This window comes from Ochotona curzoniae, unplaced genomic scaffold (assembly GCF_017591425.1).
Source record: "Ochotona curzoniae isolate NIBS_2020 unplaced genomic scaffold, NIBS_Ocur_1.0 contig_523, whole genome shotgun sequence".
Classification (NCBI taxonomy): domain Eukaryota; kingdom Metazoa; phylum Chordata; class Mammalia; order Lagomorpha; family Ochotonidae; genus Ochotona; species Ochotona curzoniae.
The window spans coordinates 11,485,841-11,512,907 of record NW_024466459.1 but is presented as its reverse complement, the minus strand read 5'-3'; the positions used below and the strand labels follow the sequence as shown (position 1 = coordinate 11,512,907).

Below are 27,067 nucleotides of genomic sequence, written 5' to 3'. Positions count from 1 at the left end.
GCGGATGGAAGATCTTTTTGTCTCTCCTCCTCACTGTAAACCTGCCTTTCCAATAAAAATAAATCAATCTGAAAGAAGAAAAAAAGAAAGGGGAGGTGAGTGAAGCTACTCACACTGGGCGGGGCCGGGATGCCAACACCAAGCAGGTGCCACCCAGACCACCCAGGCCACCCTCTGCAGGCCTGGCCTTGCCCTTGTGGCTTGCTGCCCCGCCCCCTCTGGAGGTCACTGCTCCCCACGGCCCGAGACAACGGCTGTGAGTGAGGAGACGGCTTTACGGGGCCCACCTAGTGGAGAAACGCAGTCGGAGGTGAGCCACAGAGGAGGCCGAGTCTGGGCCTGCAGAGACAACAGCCGCCATGGGCGGGCACGCCAGTCAGAATGCCGGCAGGGCAGGCCGTGGGTGCCAACAGCTCACACAGCTCGGCCCTGGCTCTCTCACCGCAGCTAAGAGACACACAAACAGCAAGAAGCGACAAGCGCCCTGCATGTCAGGAAGCGCGCCTCCTTGCCAGGGCCAGCCTGGGCCCCCGGGGGAACAGAGCCACCACGCCCGGGGGTCCTTGAGGAAGAGACCACGCGGACCAGGAGGGGTGACATCAAGGTTGTCTGTGTACCTGCTAGCACCAGGCCGCGTTTGTTTTTCCCCTCAGGATCCCGTATTTATTCAATGACAAGTCTGCAGGCACAGCTTGAGCAGGATAAAAAAAGTTCTCTCCTTGAGTTAACAATCACCTAATCCAAAAGCACTCACAAAATTGAGCAAAGCCAGTACTTGCATATCAGCGAAAGAAAACGATGCTAATAGAAGCCACGCATCTGGTCAAAGTAAATGTTTTCTATTAAGGAGTCGAACAGGCAGCAAATTCTAGCCCAGATCACAGCCTTGCTACAGGCCGTGGCCCACTGCGGCTGCGGGGGGAGCTCCAGCAGTCACCCCAGGAGAAGCAGCCTGGCTAAGCGTGCGAGTCAGTGTCGCGGGGCTCCCCACCAGCGGCCACGTGCCCTCCAACCGTCTGGAGTTCCACGCCAGGACAGGCAGCTGAAGCTTGGCACGGGCCGCCCAGCGGCTGGAGGGGAGGCAGCGGCGGGGTTGCCTCCAGCTCCTCCTCTGAAGGCAGACGGGTAAGACAGGCAGATGTGCAGGCCCCAACGGGGATGGGAGGGAAGCGAGGAGGAACGGAGGCGGCTCCAGGCAGCGCAGGAGGGCCTGTGGGCTCTCAGCGGACCAGGACACTGTCCACAACCACGATGATCCACACTCACACTTCGCTCAACGCCACCCTGGGGGTTCCTCGCACGGCGCCGAGCAGGTGCCAGGCCTCCCACTCGGGCTGCCTGTGCAGCGGTGCCAGCACTGTTCCCAGGAGCAGGTGCGCTGTGCGGCGGCCAGGAGGCAACGGACAGCAGACGCCACAGACGGCCACTCTTCAGACCCAGATGGCCAGTCCACCGGAAGTGTCTCCTTTCTCCGGCTCGGGAGGCTGCGGGCAGGGCACAGTGGTCCCACGGAGGAGACCTCGAGCTCCCACAGCCCCTCCGGGACTGGCCTGAGTGTCCACACACTCGCCTCCATACTGACCTCCTCTGGCAGAGGCCAAGTCAGCGGCGATAGCTGAGGCTGGCAGCCTTGGCAGGATGTGTCGCCGACCAGAAGTTCCATCTGCTCTGAAGTTTCTGGAAGGCGTTGAAATTCCTTTTCTCTCTCTTGAACTTTTTCACCTTCTTCTCCTACACCGAGAACCATAAGTGAGTGCTTCCAGCACCGGTGTGGCAACAGACCCACCAACAACCCGGAAGTGACCGACAACCCGCCTGCTCCCCCTTCACCAACAACCTGGAAGTGACCGAGTGTCACCGCCTTGCCCAGGCGCTCACGGCAGGGTGCTGCCAGGCAGGGACAGGAGGGACCCGCAGCCTGGTCCGTCTCCCGCCAGCCCAGGTCTGCCGCCCAGCCCTTGGGTCCCTGGCTGTGAGCACACCTTCCCACGGTCGAACTGCTCATCCCAGTCGTCGAGCACGCTCCGGGCCCGCGCCAGCCGGCTGTCTTCAGCAGCATCCTTACTGACGGCGGACACTTCCCCGTCCCATGTCAGCACTGCAAGAAAGACGTCGGGCGTCAGCACGCACCGGGGCTGCTCTCAGAAACCAGCGCTGCCTTCTAGGCAAGGGTGAATCGGCCAGCCCGCCTTCTTCCTTGGCACTCAATTATCCAGGGAAAACGACCCGCCATGGGCGGCAAGAGGCAAGGAGGCCACGTGAGCAGGGCAGTCCTGGGGCACCTGCCCGGTGGCCTGTGCACCACCAAGCCAGTGCCCTGTCCCCACGTGGGAAGCAAAGCTCTGGCCCCCACAGATGGCTCACACTCAGGATGGCCCTGCTGGGAGCGGAAGTATGAGCACATGAGGGCTTTGCCCCAGACCCGCCCGGAGGCATGAGCGATGCACAGCCACGCCGGGTGTGCGTCCTCACACCATTGTCCTGGGCTCGCCCAGAGCACAGAGCACAGGCACGCGACTCCTCTTCCCACCACGGATGCCGGGCAAGGCCCAATCCAGCACCGACACCTGGCACACCGCGCCCTCCCCAGAGCCACACCTTTCTTCCCGTAAGCTTTATCTGAAGAGTATCGCAGCAGCTCCTGCAGCGCGTCGGGTTTGTCCTCTCTGTTCCTACAGACCGGAGGAGCCTGTCCCAGCCCTGGAACCAGAGAAGCCAAGAAACACTTAGCTTGCACCCAGACATAACGGTGACAGTCCCCCAGACACCGGCAGGGGCTCATCCCGGCTCAGCTCCAGGGCCTTGCTCCTACTTTTTGAAGAGCAGGGTCCTGGCCAGCACCTGCCGAGACAGACGGGACGCTGCGGCCAGCAGGGCTGGCTTTGGGCTGTGGAGGGGAAACAGGCCAAGCTCTAAGGGGTCTCCTCTGCCCCTTGGAGAGGGAACAGCATGGTGTCACTTCTGCTGCCACCACGGACTCATTCCTGAGCCCCACCCAGAGTACAAACCACAGGTGCACAGGGACCCCTGAACTCGCGTGCCCCCTCAGCAGTTTCTAGAAACAGTCTCTGAGACAGTCCTCTGCCCGTGGGAGGTGCACCTTCCGGAAGGACCTCACCCCCCTGCCCACCACCCTGACCTGGTCTGTGCCCTCCCTCCCATCTGCCCTCCCTCAGCCTGGATGGAGCAGACGGGGTTGCTGCCCCCACTGCAGCCCATAGGACAGCTGGTCCACTCAGCCTCGGCTGCGAGGCTCAAAGGGATGGGGCCTGAGGGCCTGGGCTGCCCCTTGCACGCGTGGCAGACAAGCACCCGGGTACAGCCTAGAGCCACCCCTGCACCCATGCACCAGCAGCTGCTCCTCCACAGGCCACGCTGGCCCCCCAGCAGCCACGCTCCACACGGCGGACAGAGGCATCACCCTGAGTGAGAAGTCACCCAGTGACACACTGCTCCAGTCATCTGCTGGACACAATCAAGTCCTGCTTGCTCCAGTGCACCGAGGCAAGTGGTTGCCAGACCGCAGGGCAGGCCTCACTCAGGCACTGTGCCTGCTGGACAAAGAAACCTCTGCAGTCTGCAGCCTCCGAGCTGGGGCCTGAGGCAGTCAAGCCCAGCTCCCAGCCAGCGGAAGCCGCTAGCAAGGCAAGTGCTGGGAGCAGACCCAGGCAGAACTCTGCGAGGCATGCCAGGGCAGGGACAGAGTGGGGCAGCCTGCAGCTCCTGTGTGCCATGTCCCCTCTCTGGGCAGGGGGGCTGGTACCCCGGGGTGGGAGGCAGGAATAATCCCTGGATTTTGTACTCCCGTGGCTCTTGTCCCCTGCTTACCCAGGGGTGCGCCTGTGGAGTCCCCAGGAAGTTGCCCATTCACGAGTGCCAAGGAATGGCTCCGCCCAGGGACCGTGGTGTCACGGGGGTGCGCACCCCCCTGGTCTTGTGGACGCTTCGCCTCTTCGGCCTCCTGCTCTGACTCCTGCCTTCTCTTCTTCCTCCTGGGAGACACAGCCCTGGGCCCAGGCTCACCGTGGCTGGAAAGCAAAGGCAAGGGATGGCCCTTGAGCAGAGAACGGGCACCGACGACAGATGGCTAGCACGATCGGGATCTCACCTCACATGACTGACAAGCTCCCGTCAGCTGATGCCACCCCCCCAAACACCTGCCACAGCCAGGGCGGGCCAGCCTGAGGTCAGTGGGGAACTCTCCGGGGCTGCACTGGCAGGAAGCCGGAGTCGGAGGCTGGAACCTGATGTCAATGTCAAGGGACTCCACTGACTCGGTCTGGGCGCCAAACGCCTGGCTCTGACTTGGGCCACTAACTGTGGAAACCACTGCCGCTAAACACGGCCCCAAGGATGAGTGGGCTGCTGACCACCCCACACATGCTGTAATGCTCCATGGACACACAAAGTCCTGCCGTCTGGGGTCATGGACAAGCTGGTGTATGGCCAACACACACGTGCCCCTGGTGCACTGGCACCACACCTTACAAGATCCAGACCATGCCCACACGGGACTCGGGCATGGGTGTGACGCACCCGCCTTACCTGTGCTGGGGGGTGCCCAGGGCGAGGCTGTCTGCCCTGCCAGGCCGATCTGCTTCCTTCTTCTTCCTCTTGCGGCTGCGCTGGCCACCCAGGCCGTGTCCTCCCTGCTGGCCGTTCACCTCAGACCTCGTGCCCGCTGCTTCCAGTGGACTAGCTGGCAGCTCCGCCGGGCCCTCCCTGCCCTCCAGAACCCTGGCCTGCCCGATGGCTGTGCTTGCATCCTCAAGTGGCTTTCTCTTTCTCCTTTTCTTCTTCCTGCGAGGCACTGCAGCCTCCGCCTCGAGGGGCCTTGTCAGCGGCGCGTCTGGGCCTGAACCCCCGAGGGTCTCCCCGCAGGTCCTTCTCCTCTTTTTGGAGGAGCTCTGGGGGGCTCTGGTGGCCTCAAGCAGCTGGTGTGAAGGGGCCACGGCGCCCCCGTTGACCTGAGGCAGGGAGCTGGAGGCGGGGGAGCAGCCCCGTGGGGGCTGGGGGCTGTGGAGCGACGTGGAGTGCGGGCTGCCAGGTGGCTTCGCGCGGCAGGATGACGGGGGAGCAGGAGACACGGCCCTGCGGGGAGAGCCAGGCGTGGGGTGGCTGCTCCGGAGGCAGACCCGCTCTCCTCCCGCCCACCCTCACCCCACCCTTCTGCCCGCAAGCTTTAGGGGTTCCCGTTTCCCCTGTAATTCTCAGATGTACATGAATGACACGCATGTTGGAGAAAGAGGCTGACAGAAAGCGGCAGGTCTGTGATCCGAGTGAACCAAGCCCCGAGTGGGCTCAGTCACGGGAAATGAGCTCCTCCCAGTGACAGGAGCAGCTCTCCACGGCAGGGCACTGCCGGCCTACCCGCACTGGGTGCCAGCAGCCAGAGGGCCCATACCATCACCAAGCCACGTGCACCACGACGGCTAGGCCAATGCAACTACTGTGCCAGTCACTGTTTTCTCCAATTTTTCTTACAGGTCACATGACAAAAAGAAGCAAGGTAAAGCTACCCGACACACCTCCGGTGCCTAAGGACCCACCGTGCCCAGACACATGCTCGGTGAACAGGTATGTGCCCGAGTATGTGAGAGCAAGACCTGGGCTCGTGGGGACACCACGGGCACTGCCCTCCGGCCATGCAGGCAGAGTCTCACAGAGGCAGAACGGAAAGGAGGGTGCCCAAGGCACAAGTGCCGGAGCGAAGTCTGCCGTCTGTGCTGCTGCCAGTGGCAAGATGCGCTCTCCTCTCGCCATGCACACCAAGCAGATGGCAGCGCCCCTTGCAGCTGCACTTCAGCAGGGAAGCTTCAGAAAGCCCCGAGGCAGCGAGCCAGCAACCCAGACAGGGTGCTCCGTGGGGCTGGGGCCCAGGGCCGTGCTGTGCACTGTGCCATCAGCCCAGCCCACAGGGGCCTTTCTGGAGTCCCCACCATCCTCTCGGGAAGCACTGTCCATGCCTGGTGAGGTGCTGTGCAGAACTGGCAGACCCACTGAAACCCACACAGCACCTGGCTGCAAAGGCCCGACGGCTACTGAGCAGCAGACATGCCTTCACCACACGGGGCCTGGCAACGCCCCAGGCCGGCCCGCGTCCAGCTCTCCCGCAGGCCTGTGCACACACCCGCGGGCAGGAGCCGCCGACACGGGCCCGGCCAGGCTTACCTGGGCTGGCTGACAGGCCAGGTGGAGGCCTTGGCCCGGGGAGTGGCTGTCATGGGGTAGGTGAGGTCGGAGAATGGCGAGGGCAGAGGTGAACGCGGCTCACTGCGGGTCGCCCTCCGCAGGGAGCTGGCCTGCAGTTATTGACATAAACAGAAACTTGGTGGTCTAAGAAAGGTTCCCGTGAGTGAAGAGGGGAAACAACACAAACAACAGAGGGAACCCAGAGGGAGGATGGAGGGACAGAGGAGGGGGTGGTAGAAGAAGAATCAGAAGTGTTTTTGATTAGAAACAAAAAGGAAAAAAGGAAGGAAATTTAAACAAAAACCACGCAAGCCCGCCCCCGCCCCACGAGGGACACATTCCCAGCACCCAGCCCTGCGGGGGCAGCTCAGCCTCCCGCCCTCAGCGACCCGGGGACCTGGGGACCTGGAGCCCACACCACGCAAGCCCACCCCCGCCCCGCGAGGGACACAGTCCCAGCACCCAGCCCTGCGGGGGCAGCTCAGCCTCCTGTCCTCAGCAACCGGGGACCTGGAGCCCACACCCAGGGCTTCTGCAGCTGCGGGCAGCACGGGGCTCACAGCCTGCAGCCTAAGGAAGCCTCGCACAGCACGTGGTGCCCCTCCATGCCTGCCCCATACCCACACTACGCTCAGACCCGCCGATCAAAGGCGCCTGCTGCCGCACACACCCACCTTCTCAGCAGACAGGGCGGGCTTCTTGGCTGGCGGAGGAGACGTGGTGCTGGCGGGCTCGGGGGACTTGAGCCTTGCCACCTTGGGGTCCGCTCCAGCTGATGGCACTTTGGCGTGGCCACTGGCTGGACAGTTTGTTTCCTGAGAGTCACAGAGGCGGGCAGCTCCGCTCTTCGGGGTCTGGGGCGCCTGGGCAGAGTCGCTGCTGCTGGAACGCTTGGGGCTGCAACTGCTGAGGTCAGCATACCCATCACGCCTCTTGGGCCCATGCCCATTGGCAGTGGCTTCAGCCAGCTCAGGTGAGGTAGAGAGGGCGGTGACTCCACGGTCCCAGGAGCCCTGTCCGCGGCCTCCAGGGGCCCCACACTTGCTGCCATTCGAGGTGCTGGTGCCAGGAAAGCCCTGAGAAGCTTTGGGGGAGGGGGAGGGATCCTGCAGGGGGGCCGGCATCTTCACCTTCCCAGGCTCATCGAGGACAGTGGGCATGTGCGTGGGGGTTTGGGGGAGTCTGGGGGACGGGGTCCCCGGGGGCAGCTTCGGAGGGCCATGTCCATTCGGCGTCTTCAGGCCCAGAATGGAGCCATTCCGGGAGACAGGCACACCCAGCTCTTCCGCAGCCTGCGGCTTCTTCCCCAGCAAAGAGTCATGTCGCTTAAGGAAAGTAAACAGGAACCCCCATGAGAACCCGCAGGACGGGCACCACACGGCCCCAGCCCCACACACAGCCGCAGGCCTGGCTCTGGACACACGGTGTGGACCCCGCGCCTCCTGTGAGCAGCCCTGGGCTACAAAAGAGCAGGCAGGGTGTGTCCTCAGGGACGCCCCTGACAGCGAAAGCAGTGCCTTTCCACCAAGATCGGCATGAAGGACTTCCAGTGGAATACACCCCCCACAGCACGTGGCTACCGTGGGTCTGCATGTCGCCGGCTTGGCCCTCACGTTCCCAGGCTCGCCAGGTTCTGGCTGCTCTCAGAGCCCTGCCGTGGGGACAGCACCCTTGAGGCCGGCTCCCCGCAGTGCCAGGCACCTCACCCTCTCCACCCGGCCAGGGGGCACCAGCAAGCTGACAACCCTAGGCCACTGCCCGGAAGTAGCAACAGCAGGATCCCAATGTACCATCAGCTCTGATGCCTAGGTGTATCTCTCCTCCACTTTTAACAGCAACAGGATTTCTTTTATAAAGCAAATGTCACCATCTGACTCTCCTGTGGGCTGCCATCAGTGTGACATTCATGTCCTGGGTACACACCTCGGAAACAGTCACTGAATGAACTCTCTCCATGCCACAATGCTGCAAATGTTTCTAAAGTTCCCACTATTCCTTTTCTATTTATAAGTCTATGGAAAAGAACTTTAAATTTTAGTTCAGCCAATTTTTTTCACACTACAATATTCATGACCGACTGTACTTAAAAGTGGTCTGTGTGACTGTATGTTGGATTATGAACGTACGTGAGCCACACGGCACCCCACCTCGCTGCACGAAGCCGCCCCCTGCTTCCGGCGGAGCCCAGAGTCAGCCATGGTACAGTCGGCCTCCACTGGGGGGAGGGCCGCCGGGGCGGGTAGCAAAGCTGTCCTTTCAGCCCAGAGGCCCACGGGCCTGGGCAGGTGCCTGCCTTCCCAGGAGGCACCTCAGCCACTCAGCCAACCAGGGACGGCCACACAGACTCACAGAAGCCACGGGAAGTAGGCAACGAGACCCAACTCCCAACAGAACCTGCACTCCTCCGGTCACTCTCACGGGGGAAGGCTGGGAGCTGATCAGAGGGAGTTAAGGTCACGGGGGTAGACACCACGTGACTTCTGTGCTTTTAGTCACCAATGAAGCGATGACCAAGGGCACCATTCCACTCAGCAAGACCACACAGCTACTTCTGCTGCCATGGAGAGCTGGTCCTGGCCATGGGGTTCACTGAGGGGCCCCTGTGGTGGAACCCCACCAGTCCAAGGCTTGTCTCGAGTCTGGCGACCTGGCGCATCGGCTTGGAGACCCCAGTAATCCACACTTGATGCTTTGGCATTGTGGGGCCTGATCCCTGAGCCTCTAGCTCTCACTACACAAGCCTCCTCCTTCCCCAGGCCTTGCTCCTCTGCGGCCACCTTGGCCAGCACAGACTAGCTGGGAATTACAAATGAGCACATGTTCACCTGGTGCGGCCAGTCCCAGATGCCAACACTCGGATGCTGCAGCCATGTGGACGCTCACTGGCCATACCCATCACTGTTCTTGCCAACGCCAATCAACACGTTCTTAGGCAACCACTAGTTTAACTTTATTCCATGCTCCAGGAACACAGGCCACATGCCCGGGAAGGACAGCCTGCATCTGTGGGTTCTGTCCTCTGCAGCACACCCATGGGCCTGCGTTACCTGGCCTGAGAGTCACCGGCTGGCACAGCCACAGTACCCGCCCCCAAAACCAACCTGTCACCCGTGACTGCAGCTCCAAGACCCTGTCCAGTAAGCAGCACAGCTGCACCCCCTTCCCACTGGTCACTGCATTCCCAACGGCCAGGGACATGAGCACACTGCCACAGTGTGACCCCCCCAGTGCAGAGCCCCCGAGGGCCTCGGCACATGCTCTAATGCCCACCTGGACGGGGAGCCTGCAACAGAACCTAATGCCTCATATGACTGACCTCAAAGGCCTCACAGGACAGGGCCCCAAGTGCCTGGCCCAATTCCGGCAGCCCCCAGGAGGCTTGGTGGCGAAGCCATAGCCAGGGCTGCTATGTACCCTCAGCAGTACCTTGCCTGGCAGCGGCGAGTGCATGGTCCCATGGCTCAAGCTCTTCCTGGAGGGGTCTGGAGTCCCAGCAGGGCGGCCAGGGAAGGCGGAGCTTGTGCGGGAGATGGGGCCCTCAGGACTTCTCTTAGAGCTGGGGATTCTGTCCCAGGAAGAAAGAGCAAATTCTCAGCCAAGCGGAACAGGCGCGGCAGGCCCAGGTGGAAAGCAGCCGCCCAGCCTCCCCACTCTCCCCTGCGTCACCAGGAGTCGAAAGGGCCCGCCATGCCAGGGATCCCCGTGTTGCCGCCCTGGGTGTCACGGTTTGCAGCCTGCAGGAGGGTGGCTGCCCCTCCAGAAAATCCGCTGTGGCTTCCCAACGCCCCTAAGGAAAACTGCCACATGGGGGGAGCGCGGGGCCCACAGAAGTGACACTGCCAATGTGGGGCAACGCTGCCACGCTTGGGCAGCCCCCACGCATGGCAGGAACGAGCATACCTGACCAACAGCCAGGAGGAGCTCCCCGCGTCGGCCCTGCCTGGGCCTGGGGTCAGAGGAGGAGGCAGCCCCCAAGGCCTGCCCTCCCGAGGCCCCCCAGTTGCATGAGGACAGAGAGCAGACGTGGGCCTCTCACCGCAGGTAGAAGAGCACGTAGGCCTGCTGGTTGAGGGCCACCTTGACGTTGCTGGAATGCACCAGGGAGTCATTCATCTGGTACCACTGTCCATTGCTTGCCTGCATAGCACAGGGCGGACGGAAGCAGAATGGTCAGCAAGCAGGCGCAGCCGCCCTGTCCGGGGGAATTGCTGACCTGCACCGGGTCTCATCAAACCGCTGACGCCTTCCTGCTGGGCGCACATGTCTTAGGCTGGCCTCCAAAGTCACACATCAGCCCTGGCTCCCTCCTGGGGCCCCAGCTCGCGAGAACTACCCCTGCTAGAGGCATTCTGGTGGGCCCAGCAGCTTCCTTCACCACACTTCCTCCAGCACAAGAACCCTGGGAGGGCGCCTGGCTGCATCTCAGACTTCGCAACCACAGACGCCGAACCGCCTATGAGGCTCGTTCTCAGCCCGTCACGTGACGACGATGGGCAGAACCTGCTCATACTCCAAGACACCAGCCCTCGCCCTGTAGAGACCAGCTCTGGCCCGTCGTGGACCCAGCAGGACACCAGCCCTCGCCCTGCAGGGGCCAGCTCTGGCCCGTCGTGGACCCAGCAGGACACCAGCCCTCGCCCTGCAGGGGCCAGCTCTGGCCCATAGTGGGCCCAGTGGAGCCCGGCAGCTGGGCAGCCAGCATGCGCCTCACCTTCACGTAGCAGTAGTAGTGGCCTGCATGGCAGCTGTAGCCTGAGTGGACCAGGACAGCATAGAGCCCATAGGTGACAGGCTCGCCGCTACTCTGGGACATGTAGGGACGGATGTTCAGGAACTCTGGGTAGCCGACATCCTGTCCAGAAGACAGAGGGACACAAAGGCCTGTCAGTCCCATGGAAGAGCCACACGGCATGCCTGGAGCAGCAAAGCTCCTACTGGTGGTGCCACAGTGAGGCGAGGAGGGCATCTTGCCCCAAACCACCCCACTGGCCCATCTGGCTACCTGCTCTCACTTCGACCCTTTCAGCACCTGCAGGGGCTCTGACTCTCCCCAGCTGTCCCTGGGGCCGAGAGGAGCCGCGGAGCCCACTCCCCAATGGCCCCTCACAGCAGGGAGGGCAAAGCAGCACGCTTTCGGCACAGACGACGCTGCCAAGCACAGCCGGGGCCACGAGCTGCGTGTACGCTCAGTCAAGGCAGAGTTAGAGATCAAGCCCCGGCTGGGATGGCGTGCCACTACCTGCTGCCTTTCCTGGCACGCTGGTGGGCAGCCGGACGGGAAGCATGACCCAGTGGACACACGAAGAGGCTGGACCTGCCATGCCACCCCCACAAGCCAGGGAGCTAAATTCTTAATAAGCTAGATTGGAACAGAGGTTATGCTAGAATCTATCTGTGGTAAAAACTGACGATTTTTTTTTTTTGTAGGAAAACATTTTTTAAAACTTTTTTCTGGGCCTGGCATGGTAGCTTAGGGGATAAAGTCCTCGCCTTGAAGGCGCCAGGATCCCATATGGGCACCAGTTCTAATTCTGGCAGGCCTGCTTCCCATCCAGCACCCTGCCTGTGGCCTGGGAAAGCAGTCGAGGATGGCCCAAAGCCTTGGGACCCTGCACCCGTGTGGGAGACCCGGAAGAAGCTCCTGGCTCCTGGCTTCAGACTGGCTCGGCTCTAGCCATTGCAGCTGCTTGGGGAGTGAACCATCAGATGGAAGATCTTCCTCTCTGTCTCTCCTCCTCTCTGTATAACTGCCTTTCCAATAAAAATAAATAAATCTTGGGGGAAAAAAAAAAGGCCAAGTTACAGAAAAGAGATCTCTACGCTAGTTCAATCCCCAAGCAGCCACAATGGCCAGGGCTGGGCCAGGCCACGGGCAGCAGGCAGGACTTCACCCGCGCCCCCTGTGCGGGTGCAGGGCCTCAAGCACATGCGCCGTCCTCTGCTGCGCTCCTGGCATGCCCAGGGAGCTAGCAGAGCAGCTAGGATCAAACCAGCTCCCACATGGGACGCCAGTTTCCCAGGCAACAGTTTAATCCACTAAGCCAAAACGCTGGTCCCAGTAAATCTTTAAAAAACGAGAGAGCTGTAGACTTATGAAACACACCCGCTACAAAAAATACAGATTTTTCTTCTATACCCCACAAAAAGCCACTGCGTGGCAACGGCACCTGCTTCAGCCTCCACAGAGGCCCCCGAGCCTGGGGAATACAAGGACACACCGAGGGACTGTCCCCCGGGCAGCCCAGCGGGCAGCGCGGACAGCCCAGCGGCCAGTGCACACCTTGGTGATCTTGCCGCCGCTGGAGTTGGCGAAGCGCTTCAGAGAGAGCGTGAGCACGTTGGACGTCCTGTGGATGCTGAAACGCTTGCTGGCCGGCACCTTCCTCTTGCACCTGCGAGGGGACTGCGGTCAGCATGCGCCAGGCCTGAGCTCTGCGCCTGCTGCGTCCCAAAGCTTAAACACCACCCCTGCTGTAGGCAGCGCAAGGCTGCGACGGGCAGTTAGCAGAGAGCTGGCGCAAGAACGGGAGGAACGTGGCCAGGAGGTGCCAGTAGGAGGACAGTGCAGGGAAAGCTGCAGTAAGGCAGGTCCAGGGGGACGCTGGGGGCAGAGCGGGCAGATTCTGCCCTGACGGGAACGGCTTTCAGGAGGGAAGGCACTGACTGGTGGGCTCAGAGAAGCTGACACCCCTCCAGGGTCACGGCTTTAAGGGGACCTAGACCCAGAGGCTCTGCCCCTCAGGAGGACGAGGAGTTAGCATCTGCTGCAACAGGAAACCACTCGCCCACAGGACCACCTCACCTGCCCTAGGCCGTGCCTCGTGCAACACCGCCCAGAGCCCTGGGTACAGGGTCACCACAGCACCCTGCTTCCCAAGTTGGGGCACCGTGAGCCAGCAGGCCCACAGCCACACTGTGTGAACAGAGACACGTGGTAACACGCCATGGGTCACTCGGGCAGCACGAGCAGTGGTCACTCAAAGGCAGGAGAGGCCATGACGGCCAGCAGGTGGATGACTTCTGGAAGAGTCCACTTGGACCAGAGTACAGCGAGACTTACTTGGCGCACATGTAGGCATTCTCTCCACTCAGGACATCCGGCTTCACAAAGAGCTCCAGAGCCCGCACAATATTTGCAGCTTGCTGAGGGCAAAATGAATGGGAACACGCCATCAGCAGGAGGGCTGACGCGAGACACAGTCACTAACATGGAAATGGACCTACTGGCGGCCCCAAGGGAACAGGGTACCAGCCACAGCCCTCCTCTAGGGACGAGGAACACACCACATGAGGCTCACCCCGTGAGCCATCCCGTCCACCACGCCCACGACCGGGCCTGGTCTGCTGCCCCAAGCCCTGGCAAGGTCCAGAGGGCAACCAAGACGCCACCCCAGAGCCAAGGGCAACCAAGCTGCCCTGAGAGCTACAAGGACAGCCCCACGTGACGATTCAGTCACTGCCTGTGCCTCGGGATGCAGACTCTATTTTAGCTGTATTTGAGTAAAAGAGGCTGAGGCAGAAGGCCGAGTCCAACCCCACTACACTGACAGCATCTGTTCTGGGGTGGCTGACCATGGGCCCTGCCCCTCCAGTCAGGCTCGCCTCTCCCTGCTGGGCTCTGGCCTCCCTCCACGCCGCTCCCCACGCCGGCCGTACCCGAATCTCCAGCGCTATGTCCAGGTAGGGGTCATAGGTGTCCGAGACGCTCTTGCACTGCGAGCACTTCACTGAAACAGGACAGGCGGACAGTGGGCAGGTGGGCACAGGGGAGCCCTGCCCCTCACCCCAACCCCCAATGCCAGGACAGCCCTCAAGCGGCCTTCTGCCCAGGAGACCTCCTCACTACCCTGGAGACTCCAGCATCCACAGTGAGGGTCCCCAGAGACACCACTGCCGCCCTGCTCTGCACACAGCAGGCCCGGGCTCTCAGCTATGGGGCAAGGGCCACAGGTCAGGCAGCCAAGCAGGAGAGAAGCACGTGAGCAAAACTTCCCCAAACCAGCTTAGGAGAGTGCCCTGTCCACTCGGAGCCCTGGCAGGCAGGCACCACAGAGGCAGCCCAGGCCCTCTAACACCTGGCCAGGTGTGTACAGCAGCAGCACACCCACTGGCAGAGTCCCCAGAGTGCCCAGGGTCATGGCTCCCACTCCACCAGGAAGAGCTGGAGAAGACAGCTCCACGCACCTCGCGATCTCAGATACCCGCCGAAGATCTGGTGGACCAAGGTGGTGGCCTGGGTTTGACGGTCCAGTCTGAAAAGAAGCACATGGCCTTGAAGAGGGCACCATTAGTTTAGCATGATCCACAGAAACCTACAAGCCGGCCTACAAGTCTCATACCTACAAGCCGGCCACCACCCACTCCCCACTCTCAGGGTTCCCGGCCTCCACACCCATAGCAGCTGCTTCAAACCTCTCCAATGCTCTGCCTATCCCATGCCTCTCGGCTGGGCACCTCGCACCGACCACGCTGGCACCTGGAGCATGCCTTGGGCTCCCTCACCCTCCAGGTTCAGGGCCCAAGCTGGTTGCCCTCAGCTCTGCTTCCCACACAGCCACCACACGGCTGGGCCTCCCGGCTGCTGAGGGCTGGAGTTGGGATGTGGCAGGGCCATATGCCTCCCTGTCAGCATGTGGCACCCTTATCTTTGGGGTCGGGCCCGGGCTCCCCAAAGTCTTATGGCACAAATCTTCCTAGGGCTGGCTCCTCGTGCCAATGTCCCAGGAATACCATGCCCTGTATCTGGGCTCTGCTCCTGGCTCCCCTGCTGCCCTGTGCTGGCCCAGTTTACCCTATGGACATGAGACCCCAGACGTAACTCCCATTGGCTTTGGTGTCTTGGCACCAGCCATGAAGCCCATGCCCTGACACAGGCCTGTGGGCCCTGCTCGCCAGCTCCCCCCACCGCGACTCCTCACGGGTACCAAGTGGTGCCATCTGCAGGGCTCAGCCTGCGGAGCAGCCTCATCAAAGCGGGGACGACTGGTCAGCTCCCCTCGTGTCCTATCCACATCGCTCATACAAGGTCAACAGCATCAAGCCTGAAAAGGCATCTTCGAGCCCCAGGGTCGACTGTGGCACATTCCTTGTCACCGGAACCAGGGAGCGCTCCTGGCACGAGGTTTCTCCACCCCAGAGCTGGGGGTGCTGGGCAGTGAGGCTCAGCACAGACCAGGGCACCTGAATCACACATGGACCGCTGGGGGCTGAGGAGCAGAGACCCCAAAGGGACAAGGCAGTCAGTCACACTTGAGACCAGACAAACAGGAGCTAGGGGATCTGAAAAAAGCCCACTGAGGGGTATGCACGTGCTGCGAGAGGGGGCGCCCTGGCCCTACAGGTCACCAGGGCCGAGACCAGTGGCTGTCGCAGGGCCACCGAGCACCAGCCTACGCACTCCTCCCCAGGCGGAGATGGTCCAGGGCCGCCGTGGCTGAAACGGGTGGCCAACTGACAGTGAGGGAAACAGCACCTCAGAGAAGCCAGCTCCCATGGGGAGGGAGACCAGGGACCCCCGAAGGCAGAGCCCAGGTGGGCGTGAGGCACAGTGGGACAGCCCAGCCCATGTCCCAGTGGCCATCAGGGACCGGTTCCTTCACTTCCGAGCTAGCTTCCTGACAATGTGCGATCAGGGGATAGCAGGTGACGGCCGAAGCACTCGGGTCCCTGCGGCCCACGGGGACACAGGAGGACGCCTGGCTCAGGTGATAGGAATTAAGCTTCTAAAAGAACATAAAAGCAAGTGGCAAAAATTTGAGGTTAGGATGTTGGGAAGTTTGTCCAGCTGACCTCTGCCCGGCACTGGCACTCGAGCCACAAGCTGCTGCTTGCAGGACGAGCCTCGGCAGGAAGCTGGCTGCAGTCAGCCCCGGGACATGAACCCCGACACGCAGACGCAGGGGGCGGCAGCCCACATTCTAACTGCTACCTCAAATGCTCACCCCACAAAGTGATTACTCAAAGATGTACTGATTTGAAAGGGAGAGTGACACAGAAGGGAAGGCAAGGCCTTGTATCTCTGGGTTCGCTCCCTAAATGGCTACAGTGGTTGGGCTGGGCCAAGCTGGAGAGAGCAGCCAGGAACAGGCCGAGGGCCTGCCATGTCAGTGAGGGCTGACGGGGTGCTGGCCTCACAGGGGAGGCTTACCCGGCCATGCCGCAATACTGCCCCCCAGGTAACCTTCACAACTGGGGGCTCAGGGCAGCAGTGAAACACCTAAAGAGATTTGCTCAACCCTGTCCCAGCTCAGCTCAGAGGGCTGCTGCGCCGTGGCCTCCACGGCCCTCCCTGCCACAGGTCAGGCATGAGCTGTGCCCGTGTGCCAGAGTCGGGCAGCAGCAGCACGGGCCGTCCCCGGCGGGTCGGGGCAGCAGCAGCACGGGCCGTCCCCGGCGGGTCGGGGCAGCAGCAGCATGGGCCGTCCCCGGCGGGTCGGGGCAGCAGCACGGGCAGTCCCTGGCGGGTCGGGGCAGCACATACTTGGCACAGCCATTCAAGCAGGCTTTCTGCATGGCATCAATGGTGTAGCGGAGAAACTCGTGCGCATCCTCCTGGTTCCCGAAGCGGAAGTGCCGGGCAATCTCTGACAGAGAGGAGAGAGGGGTGAGGGCTCGGCAAGTCCCGGCTGATGCAGTCACACAGGAGCCCCTTCAAAGGGAGAGCAAGGGACCCAAGCACTCCCCAAGCGCTGTGCCTCTGGAGCACCAGCTGCCAAGGCCCTGGTCTTCTCCTGCCTCCCCGTGTCATGGAAGGGCACGCTAGCCAGCAAGGATACCAAATGCCCAGAAGAGCTGGCTTTCCGAGCACCAGCAGGCTCCGCCACGAGCCGCGCTCACCTCTTAGCACTGCGGCTGAACACAGGACCAGAAACCAATGGCACCGTCCTCCGAGCCACAGGGTGCCAGGCTCCGGGCTACGCAGGCACTGATGGCCAGGCTCACACTGCCCCACCCCGCGCACCCACAGGAAGCCTGAGCCATCCTTCACTGCCTCGGCCCTCCCACCTGCCCTGCGCCCGTTCCCATCGGCTCCCCAGGGCGCTGGGGCACGCGCAGCCTTACTTTTCAGGTCTCGGATGAAGGAGACGGGCTTGATGGCGTTGCCGCTGTTGGCGAAGGCCTGCACGATGTGGTTCTGCATGACACACAGCATGCAGAAGCCGCCCTGGTGGCCTGCAGGGAAGGGGTGGGCACTGTCAGCAGGATAAAGAGGGCACCCTGAGAGCCTGGCACTGCATCCCACTCAGTGCTCTAACTGGCAGTGCCCCGCTTCCCATGGGTCACTGAACAAGGCTGGGCAGGACGCCCTCTGCCCTCGACAGGAGGCGCTCAGTCGGCAGGCTCTCCCACAGCCCCTATGTTGGGCCTTGAACGTTCCCACCTCTGCTAGCTCCCAAGACACACTGCTTTGGCACAGCAGGGGACCAGCACCTGCTCTGTGCACACCCAGCCAGCAAAGGGCCAGCAACCCCGGGGGCACTAATATTTGGTTCACAAACCCAGGTCTATGAAGCAACTTGCTTGTTGTGGGGCATTTTTCCCGACCTATTACATTTCTACCTTCAAAGCTACTACACATTGTAAATGCAAAACTCGTGTTAAAAACTACATCCTGCAAGAAAAAATAATAAATAAAACTACATCACGGGGCCCACCATGGTAGCCTAGTGACTAAAGTCCTTGCATGTGCCGGGATCCCATATGGGTGCTAGTTTGTATCCCAGCAGCCCCACTTCCCATCCAGCTCCCTGCCTGTGGCCCGGGAGAGCAGTGCAGGACGGCCCAAAGCCTGGGGACCCTGCACCCGCGTGGGAGACCCAGAAAAAGTTCCTGGCTTCGGATCAGTTCTGGCTGTTGCAGTCACGTGGGGAGCGAATCAGCAGATGAAAGATCTTTGTCTCTCCTCTGTAAATCTGGCTTTCCAATAAAAACAAATAAAGAAAAAAACGTTTTTTTGTTTAAATAACAATTACCATTACTTTTTTCATGTTTAAATGATCTTTGTCTTTTCTATGCAAATTTATTTTTCAGACACATATTTAAATTATTTGTTTACTTGAAAGGCAGTGGGTGACTCACATCTCTTGCTCGCACACAGCCAGCTGGGTGAGGCCAGGGCTGGCGTCCAGCTCCCTGTACTGGCCAGGGGCTGGTGCTGAAGCTGGGCCACGCACCCCACGGGGGCAGAGCATCTCAACAGCCGGGCCAGCACAAGGTGACACAGGTGGGGCAACGCGACAGCCATCTATAACCTACGTGTAAGTAGAATACGTGCCAGGTGATCCCAGGTCGGTGCAAATAAGGCTTCTGTTTTGCTTTGTTTTTTTAAGATTTATTTATGTAATTTTGTTGGAAAGTCCGATACACAGAGAGGACAGAGAGGAAGATGTCCCGTCCTCTGATTCCCTCCCCAAGCGGCCTGCGACGGCCGGAACTGAGCCATTTTCTTTCCTTTCTTTCTGAATGGTTTGCTTATTTCAAAGCCAGAGACAGAGGCATTCCTTTACCTGGTTCACTCCTCACAGGCCAAGAGCCCAAGCAGGGCCAGGCTGCAGCAGCAGACAGGAGCCGGCCCAGAGGGATGCCGCACTTCGAGCTGCAGCTTGGCCTGCGGTGCCACACACGGCCCCTCAGCCGGAGTGCTAGCGGCTTACGTTCCAACGACTCCCTTCTCCTGTCCTTGCTTAGAGAACCTGAACACTGACTAAACCGAAGTCCTTCAGCTTCACACGGTTGACTTCATCAAGCTTTCCTTCGCGCTTGTTGAAAGTCTCCCACCCCAAGGACAAGAAGACCCCGACCCACGTTTCTTGGAGAAGCATCGTAAGCTCTAGGTAGCTGAGGGGCAACAGGGGCCTGGGCCACGGCTGCCAGGACCAGGCTGGGGCCGGGCTGCTCTGCTTCTCATCCAGCTTCCTGCCCACCCGAGCACCCGTGCAGGCTGTGAAGGGATCAGAGGATGAGCCAAAGGCTTGAGCCCTGCAGCCACGTGGGAGACCCAGATGGAGTTCCTGACTCCTTGCTCGGGAGCCATGGGGGCAGTGAGTCAGTGGATAGAAAAACCTGTGTCTCCTGCCCTCTGCTTCCCTTTCAAATAAATATTTTTAAAAAATTAGATCAGGACTCAGTGCAATAGCGTATTGGTTAAAGTTCTCGCCTTGAAAGCCAGGATCCCGTATAGGTGCCAGTTCTAATCCCAGTGGTCCCACTTCCCATCCCTTGTGGTCTGGGAAAGCAGTCGAGGATGGCTCAAAGCCTTGGGACCCTGCACCCACGTGGGAGACCTGGGAGAGGATCCTGGCTCCTGGCTTCAGATAGGCTCAGCTCCAGCTGTTGCGGCCACTTGGGTAGTGAAGCATCAGATGGAAGATCTTCCTCTATGTCTTTCCTCCTTTCTGTATATCTGCCTTTCCAATAAAAATAAATCTTTAAAAAAAATTGGGGCCCGGCACAGTGGCGCAGTGGTTAAGGTCCTCGCCTTGCACGCCCGGGATCCCATATGGGCACCAGTTCTAATCCCAGCGGCCCCGCTTCCCATCCAGTTCCCTGCCTGTGGCCCGGGAAAGCAGCAGAGGACGGCCCAAAGCCTTAGGACCCTGCATCCGCATGGGAGACCCAGAAGAGGCTCCTGGCTCCGGGTCGGCATAGTATTGGCCGTCGCACTCACTTGGGGAGTGAAACATCGGATGGAAGATCTTCCTCTCTGTCTCTCCTCTCTGTATATCTGCCTTTCCGATAAAAATAAAATAAATCTTTAAAAAAAAAAAGTTGGGATCAAAGATATACAAGTAAGATGCTCAGAGATTTAAAAATCCTTTACATTACATAAATAAGTACTGGATTGTGTGAAAATCCACAGTGCAACACCACAACCCTGAACACATGCCCACAAGCTGTGGGTCAGCCCACGCAGAGCAGGCCAGAGCGTGGCCACGGCTGAGCCCACGCAGAGCAGGCCAGAGCATGGCCACGGCTGAGCCCACACAGAGCAGGCCAGAGCGTGGCCACGGCTGAGCCCACACAGAGCAGGCCAGAGCGTGGCCACGGCTGAGCCCACGCAGAGCAGGCCAGAGCGTGGCCACGGCTGAGCCCACGCAGAGCAGGCCAGAGCGTGGCCACGGCACTGCAGCCTGTCGCCTCAGAGCCTTAGCGCATGCTTCAAGCCTTTTCCTCCCTACAGAAACTTCATTCATTTAATCTTTCTACCAAGGTTTATTATTTTCACCTCAAAATGACAGAGCAACAGATTGCACTGACTCATTCCTCAAACACGGGCAGCTGGGGCGGGGCTGGCCTGAGCCAGGAGCCAGGAGCCAGGAGCCAGGAGCCAGGAGCTCCGCACGGCTGGCCTGAGCCAGGAGCCAGGAGCTCCGCGCGGCTGGCCTGAGCCAGGAGCCAGGAGCTCCACGTGGGGCTCCCGCGGGGCAGGTGGGGCTGAAGGTCTGAGTCCCAGGACACCCTAGGCAGCAGTAGGGCCGGAAGTGGAGCCAGGACCTTGCCCCAGGCGCTCCAGCGTGGGCCGTGGGGATCCCACCAGGCAGCTGGGCCCCTGCTCCCCAGTGCTCTTCCACACAGCTGAGAATCACCCAGAGGGCATGGCCTCGGCACAGCAGAGTGGCGAGCACTCACCTCCCGGACACCACATCCCCCAGGAAGGCGGCTGTCGCCCCTCCCGTGTCACTGCTTCCCCTCACCAAGCCTGCAGATGGCCTGCTGCGTGTGGCTGGGCAAGGCAGGCAGATCGAGGCGCGCTGCTCACGGCTGTGCTTTCTGCGAGGAATACCCCCACATACCTGCCGCTGCTGCCCCTGGGATCCCCAACACGGCACCTTCCCTGGTCTCTCCCATTCCCACTCCTGCCCTGAGAGCTCTGGAGTCATGAATCTGGGTCGGGTGACTTCTCTCCTTCGCTTTATTAACACAGACACAACCAGTGAGCTACATGCCCAGTGTGACTGTGCACTCAGAGAGCTTGGCGCCCCCCCACGGCACAGCACCCCTGCCAAGGCCAGGTGCTGACTGGGCATCCTCACGGGACCACCTTCCCAGGAAGACGCACCCGGCGGCTCACAGAGCCTCCCAGCATCGTGTCTAGAATGGCCACAGCTACGCCAGGCGTAAGACTGCCAGGGTCAGACTCGCCACTAGCCCGTGCCCCGATTCCACCCAGAGCCCCAGTGCCTGCACTTCACTGGCCCTCAGTGCTCCTACGGTTACCCTGGGCATGGCCCACATCTCCGTGGAAGCCACGGCTGCAACAACAGAGAATCACCAAGTTCCCGTATGTCAGAGGGATCTTGGGAAACCCTGCTTTCTGTGTGGCTACTCAGGTCAGCAAGTGCGGAGAGCGCAGGCCCCTGCAGCAGGAACCACTCGGCCTCCGGAGCCCCACTCTGTCCCCGAGCCCCACTCGGCCCCCTGCAGCAGGGCCCACTCTGTCCCCGAGCCCCACTCGGTCCCCTGACCCCCACTCGGCCCCCGAGCCCCAGCTCACTCACAGCTGCGCGCATGCTCCTGGGAGAGCAGGTAGTTGGCCAGCGGCGGCGTGTAGGTCAAGCACTGCACGGTGGAGTTCAGGAAGCAGGTGTTGCCCAGGTTGTGCAGGCCGGCGCCCACGCGGAAGACGCGCTCCCACCGCAAGGACAGCCGCTCCGTGGGGAAGAGCACTTTCTGGGGGGCTGGCACCCCGTCACTGCCATCCTCAAACACATGCTCGCTGCCTGAGGAAGGCCCAGGACAGACAGGGATCCTGAGGCCCGGCACGCAACCGCTCAGGCTGTTCCCCAGGAGCCCGCAGTTGGCCTGGACTGCTGGGGCGTGGCACCCAGGGCCTCCTGTGGGTGACAGGGCCCGTGGCGCCTGGGATCCTAGAGCACCCAGCCGGAGGGGGCGTCAGCTGCCTGGGAATTCCTCCGAGCACACGGCACAGGCCCGCCTGCAGGTGGGATCCTCGCCCCCGCCCACGCGTCATTCCGTACCGGCTCTCCCGGCTGGGGGCTCCTCTCCACTCTTGGGGCGGCCGTCTCCCTCGGTCCTGGCGTTCAGTAACACATACTTGCTCTTCAGGGAGTCCAGCTGGTAGGAGAAGCTCCGGGCGGCCGGCTCAAACTCGATCCTCTGCAGCAGGACCTTCCTGGCGGAGGTGGCCAGCAGCCTGGCCAGCTCCCCATCGCCGGCCGGCTCCTTCCGGCCAGGCTTCAGGGCTTCCCGCAGCTTATCAACTATCGGCATGGTGCATCACTGTGGGGACAGAGGGCCCCGGGCGTCAGGGCCCAGTCAGCTACCTCGGCGCTGCACGGGCCTGCCGGGGTCAGCCAGCAGGACCCGGGGAGTGCAGAGCAGGGAGTCCGCCACTCGAGTGGGCCCCCAGGCTCCACGGCCCACAGCAGACACTCAGCAAGGCTCTGGCCAGACGGTGTGCACTCAGGATTACTCAAAAATAGGGCAGCACTAATTCTCACACGCACACAGGCCCATGCGGTCACATAACGCACACGCAAGCCAGCCTGGCACTCCAGCCACCGCACATGGGGAAGACCACAGCTCACACGTGGATACCGAGCCCACGCAGCGGGCTGTTAACAGGCCTGCAGGAACTTTTTTTCTTTAAAACGTTTTTTTACTTTCATTGCAAAAACAGATTTCGAGAGCAGAAACATACACAACAACCTTCTAGCTCATTCCTCGACAGCCGAGGGTAAGCTGACCCACAGCCAGGGGCCAAGAGCACCCCTGAGTCTCCCAGGAGGGTCCAGGGTCCTGAGGAGTCATCCTCCAGCGCTTGCCTAGGCCACAAGCCAGCACCCACGTGGGATGCCAGTGCCTGCAGGTGCAGGGTTAGCCCACTGAGTCCTGGCGCTGGCTCCAGGCCTGTGTAACTACGAAGCACACACCAAGGGCTGGCGATGTAGTGTAACAGGTAAAGCTGCCACCTACAGCGCCGGCACCCACACGGGCACCAGTTCAAGCCCCAGCTGACCCACTGTGATTCACTCCCCGCTGACGTACCTAGGAAGGCCTCGGACGGTGACCCCACATGGGGGACCTGGGAGCAGCATCCAGCTCCAGGCGTGGGCCTGGCCCAGCCCCACTCCCCGCGGTCACCTGAGGACTGAACCTCTGGCTGCTGTGGCCATCTGGGGAATGAACCAGCAGACAGGAGACCTTTCTCTGTTTCTCCTTCTCTCTTTCTCTCACAAGTAAATACATAAAAAAGAAAGAAAGCATACACAGGGCGGACGCTCAGGAGCGCCAGCCTGGCCGGCCTCATAAGGGCACCTTCCAGCGCGCCACCCGCTCTGCCACCCACTCCCCTGCCTTCTCCTCCTCTGACGGTGTAGGCATGAACTTAAACATGAGGAGGCAGAGGGGGAGAACGGGGCAAGGCAACAGCGGGGGGGGGGGGTCCCAGGCTGAGGGATGTCCCCACCACGCCCTTACACTGTATATTCAAGGCCAAGGCCATTACTCTCTAGGTCTCAACTTCTTCTCCTAGAGAACAGGACCAATAGAGCTCAAAAGGCAGGGAGAGGAGGGACAGCTGGGCAGAGCCCAACTCCAGCTCCCAGCTGGTGCCCAGGTGCGAATGCATGGAAAATGCCACAAGGACAGTCTCCTGCGGGCACACAGAACCTCCCGTCACCGCCTTCTGCCCCACCCGCCAGGTCTCAGCTGCAACAGCTCAGCAACCCTGAGACGGCTCAGGGCCCAGTCCCGGAGCCAGCACCCTGACCAGCAGCCAGCTGCAGCCCTGGCATCCCCTACAAGGTGGCGGCTGAGTTACTGGCCTCTGGTCACGTCCGTGGGGCCTGAGCCCCCAGCTCCAGCTTTAGCTGTGGACAATGAGGCTGGCAGACACAAGTCCTGCCTGTTCTCCATGCAAATCAGTCAGTACCACTCTTCAACAGAGGCGCAGACATTCTCTGGGTTTCACGAATTCATTTATTTACAAGATGAGACTGGTGTTGTGGCACAGTGCATTAAACCACTGCCTGCAGTACCACCACTGCTCCACTTCCCACCCAGCTCCCTGCCAATGTGCCTGGGAAAGCAACAGCAGATGGCTCAAGTCCCTGGGCCCCTGCATCTACATGGGAGACCTGGATGAAGCTCCTGACTTCTGGCTTTGGCCATGGAGGCCATCTGTGGAGTGCAACAGTGGAAGGAAGACTTCCCTCAATCTCCCTGCAACTCCGACTTGAAAATAAACCTTCAAAGCAGCAGACAGACCAGGTTGGGCTTGCGTCACAGCCAGGGGCCCGACCCAGGGCTCTCATAAGGGCTGCAGGAGCCCAATACTTGGCCATTGCTGGGTCATCCGCTGGTCTACACTGCAGGAAGCTGAAGGCAGGAGGCAGAGTTGGAGTCCCAGCCCAGGATCCCAGGGCAGGCCACCGGCACCCTCACCCTCCAACACCCCAAACAGGCAGCCACCAGCACACTCACCCCCGACACCCCAAATGACAGGCAGCCACCAGCACGCTCACCCCCAACACCCCAAATGACAGGCAGCCACCAGCACGCTCACCCTGACACCCCAAACAGGCAGCCACCAGTACGCTCACCCCCAACACCCCAAATGGCAGGCCCAGCCCCTGCAATCACAGCAAGGAAACGCCTCTCCTGGGAAAGTACCTAAACGCTCTCCCCAGCCCAACACCCCTGTGGGCCAGCCGCTGCAGATGGGCTGAGGCTGCGGGCCCTGCCGCTCCCCTAGGCCATGTGGCCAAGCTGGTGGTTCTCCGCCACCTGCAGCACTGTGCAGTGACCGCCAGCCCATCACCTCGGGGAAGGCCTCCTCATCACCCAGGCTGTGGGGTCAGGGTGGGCCTGGAGAACCAGCAGCACCAACAGGCCTCGGACTTCACCATGGACACCCGTGCCCTCACCGGGGAGACATCATGAAATCGGGGTACCACCTGCTAGTCAACTCTTGCCCAAGTCTCATTTCCTAGGAGCAACCAGTGTGCAGCACCTAATGTTTCCATTCCACCAACTAACGGAAAGTAACCACTCAGCAGAGGCAACAGGGTTGCCCAATTGTTACCTGAAAGCCGTAGGATTCTCTCATTAACCGCCACCTTCCCACACTGCACTGCGAGCAGTGCTTTTGGGGTGCGCTGGCAGGGGGTGAGACCAGGATCCACATCCCAGCTTCCCATCCGTCTGCTGCCTGCCAAGGCCACCTGGGAAGGCGATGGAGCAGCGCCCATCCTCGGCCATCCACATGGGACACCACACTCGGGGCCCAGCTGCCCTCCCCATCTATCATTCCCTATCCACCCCAGGCCTCCCGGGGGCGCCTCCCGTCCCGGGCACCCAAGGACTCCCCAGGGCGCACCCCGTCCCTACCCACTCCAGGCCTCCCCGGGTCGCATCCCGTCCCGGGCACCCCAAGGTCTCGCCCGGGCACAACCCGTTCCTGTCCCCCCAGGCCTCCCAGGGGCGCACCACGTCCCGGGTATCCCAAGGACTCCCCAGAGCGCACCCGATCCAGGGTACCCCAAGGCGCATCCTGTCCAGGGCACCCCAGGCCTCCCGGGGGCGCATCCCGTCCCGGGCACCCCAAAGCCTCGCCCGGGCACAACCCGTTCCTGTCCCCCCCAGGCCTCCCGGGCGCGCACCACGTCCCGGGTACCCCAAGGACTCCCCAGAGCGCACCCCATCCAGGGTACCCAAAGGCGCATCCTGTCCAGGCCTCCCCGGGCGCCCCCGTCCCTGTCCACCCCAGGCCTCCCCGGGCGCCCCCTGTCCTTGACCACCCCAGGCCTCCCCGGGGCGCCCCCCGTCCCGGGCACCCCAAAGTGCACCCCGTCCCCGGCATCCCAGGGTCCCTGTGTGACGACAGCGCGCCCGGCTCGGCACGAACTCCTGAGGTTCCTGAGCCGCCCGGCCCGCGCCCCGCGGCCCCGCGCCAAGCGCCCCCAGGCCTCCCGGCCCGCCCGCGCCCCGCGTCCCCGACCCCGGCCTACCCAGGATCCCCGCGGGGGCCGCGGCAGCCGCGCGGCGCTGGCCTCTCTCCGGCTCGCAGCTCCGCACGCGCACCATCCGGGCCTCCGGCGCCTCACACACGTGTCACAGCCGCGCTTAAAGGGGCCGCGCTCGGCCACCGCGCCGCGCTCGCGCCCAGAGGTCCCAGGAGCCTTTTAGGAGGCGGGGCGAACGAGCCTCGACGTCACAGCCAGCAGCCTACGCGGTGACGCCAGACGCAGCGCCCAGGCCCACGCGCCCTGAGTCGCCGCAGAGCACGTGATGCGCCGCACTTCCGGGTCGGCGCCCGGTCGGGAGCTACAAGATGGCGGCTTCCGTGCAGAAGCTGATGGTGCGCCACGCGCTGCGGGCCCCACGCTCCCCGTGCGCGGTTGTGGGTCCTGGCGGGGCTGCGGCGTCCCGCAGCTGGTCAGAGCCTGCCCTGGTTCCTACTGCTGTGTTTTCTGGGCTCTCACAGTCCTTGTCGGCGTTCGATGACCAGGCACATCAGGCAGTGCAACTTTTTTTTTTTTAGTTATTTGAAGGAGAACTCTTCCACCTGCTGGTTTACACCCCAGATCTGATCCAGGATGAAGCCAGGAGCTTCCTGCGGGTCTCCGATGCGGGTGCAGGGTCCCAAGGCTTTGGGCCGTCCTCCACTGCTTTCCCAGGCCACAAGCATCAGAAATGGAACAGCTGGTCTGGAACTGACCCCCATATGGAATACTGGTGGCAGCTGTCCGTGCTGTGCCACAGTACCACCCCCAGAGTACCATACCCTGCGAGGCTCACTGTAGGAGGGTCCAGGGTTAAAGTCACTGTTTGGACACTTGTCCGCTGTCCTGCAGTGGTGGACTTGGTGCACGGAACAGATAATAACCCTTCACCTGGGCTCCCAGCGCCCTGA

At 61.6% G+C, this 27,067-nt stretch overlaps 1 protein-coding gene across 2 annotated transcripts; it reads right to left on the bottom strand.

The window, feature by feature from the left end:
• Positions 1–660: 660 nt before the first annotated feature.
• USP36 (ubiquitin specific peptidase 36) lies at positions 661–26,211 on the bottom strand. Of its 2 annotated transcripts, XM_040989839.1 has the most exons (20): positions 26,163–26,211; positions 22,170–22,431; positions 21,690–21,911; positions 17,254–17,364; positions 16,673–16,775; positions 14,377–14,444; positions 13,849–13,919; positions 13,253–13,335; positions 12,473–12,584; positions 10,904–11,044; positions 10,229–10,329; positions 9,619–9,757; positions 6,867–7,517; positions 6,172–6,302; positions 4,546–5,091; positions 3,829–4,028; positions 2,599–2,700; positions 1,983–2,098; positions 1,583–1,731; positions 661–1,484 (listed from the first exon to the last, which is right to left on the bottom strand). In XM_040989839.1, exons 2-19 carry the CDS (start codon positions 22,420–22,422, stop codon positions 1,603–1,605), a joined length of 3,279 nt encoding a protein of 1,092 aa, XP_040845773.1. In that variant the 5' UTR covers positions 22,423–22,431; positions 26,163–26,211; the 3' UTR covers positions 661–1,484; positions 1,583–1,602. The 2 variants fall into 2 exon arrangements, with proteins under 2 accessions (XP_040845773.1, XP_040845772.1); XM_040989838.1 differs by having other exon boundaries at positions 661–1,731.
• Positions 26,212–27,067: the final 856 nt, after the last annotated feature.

Coding starts and splice junctions, on each gene's coding strand:
- USP36 (XM_040989838.1), bottom strand. CDS start 22,422: ATGCCGATAGTTGATAAGCTGCGGGAAGCCCTGAAGCCTGGCCGGAAG. Junction 14,445..16,672: donor TGCTTGAATGGCTGTGCCAA/GTATGTGCTGCC, acceptor GCTTCTTTTCAG/ACTGGACCGTCAAACCCAGG. Junction 6,303..6,866: donor CCGCCCTGTCTGCTGAGAAG/GTGGGTGTGTGC, acceptor CAATAACTGCAG/GCCAGCTCCCTGCGGAGGGC.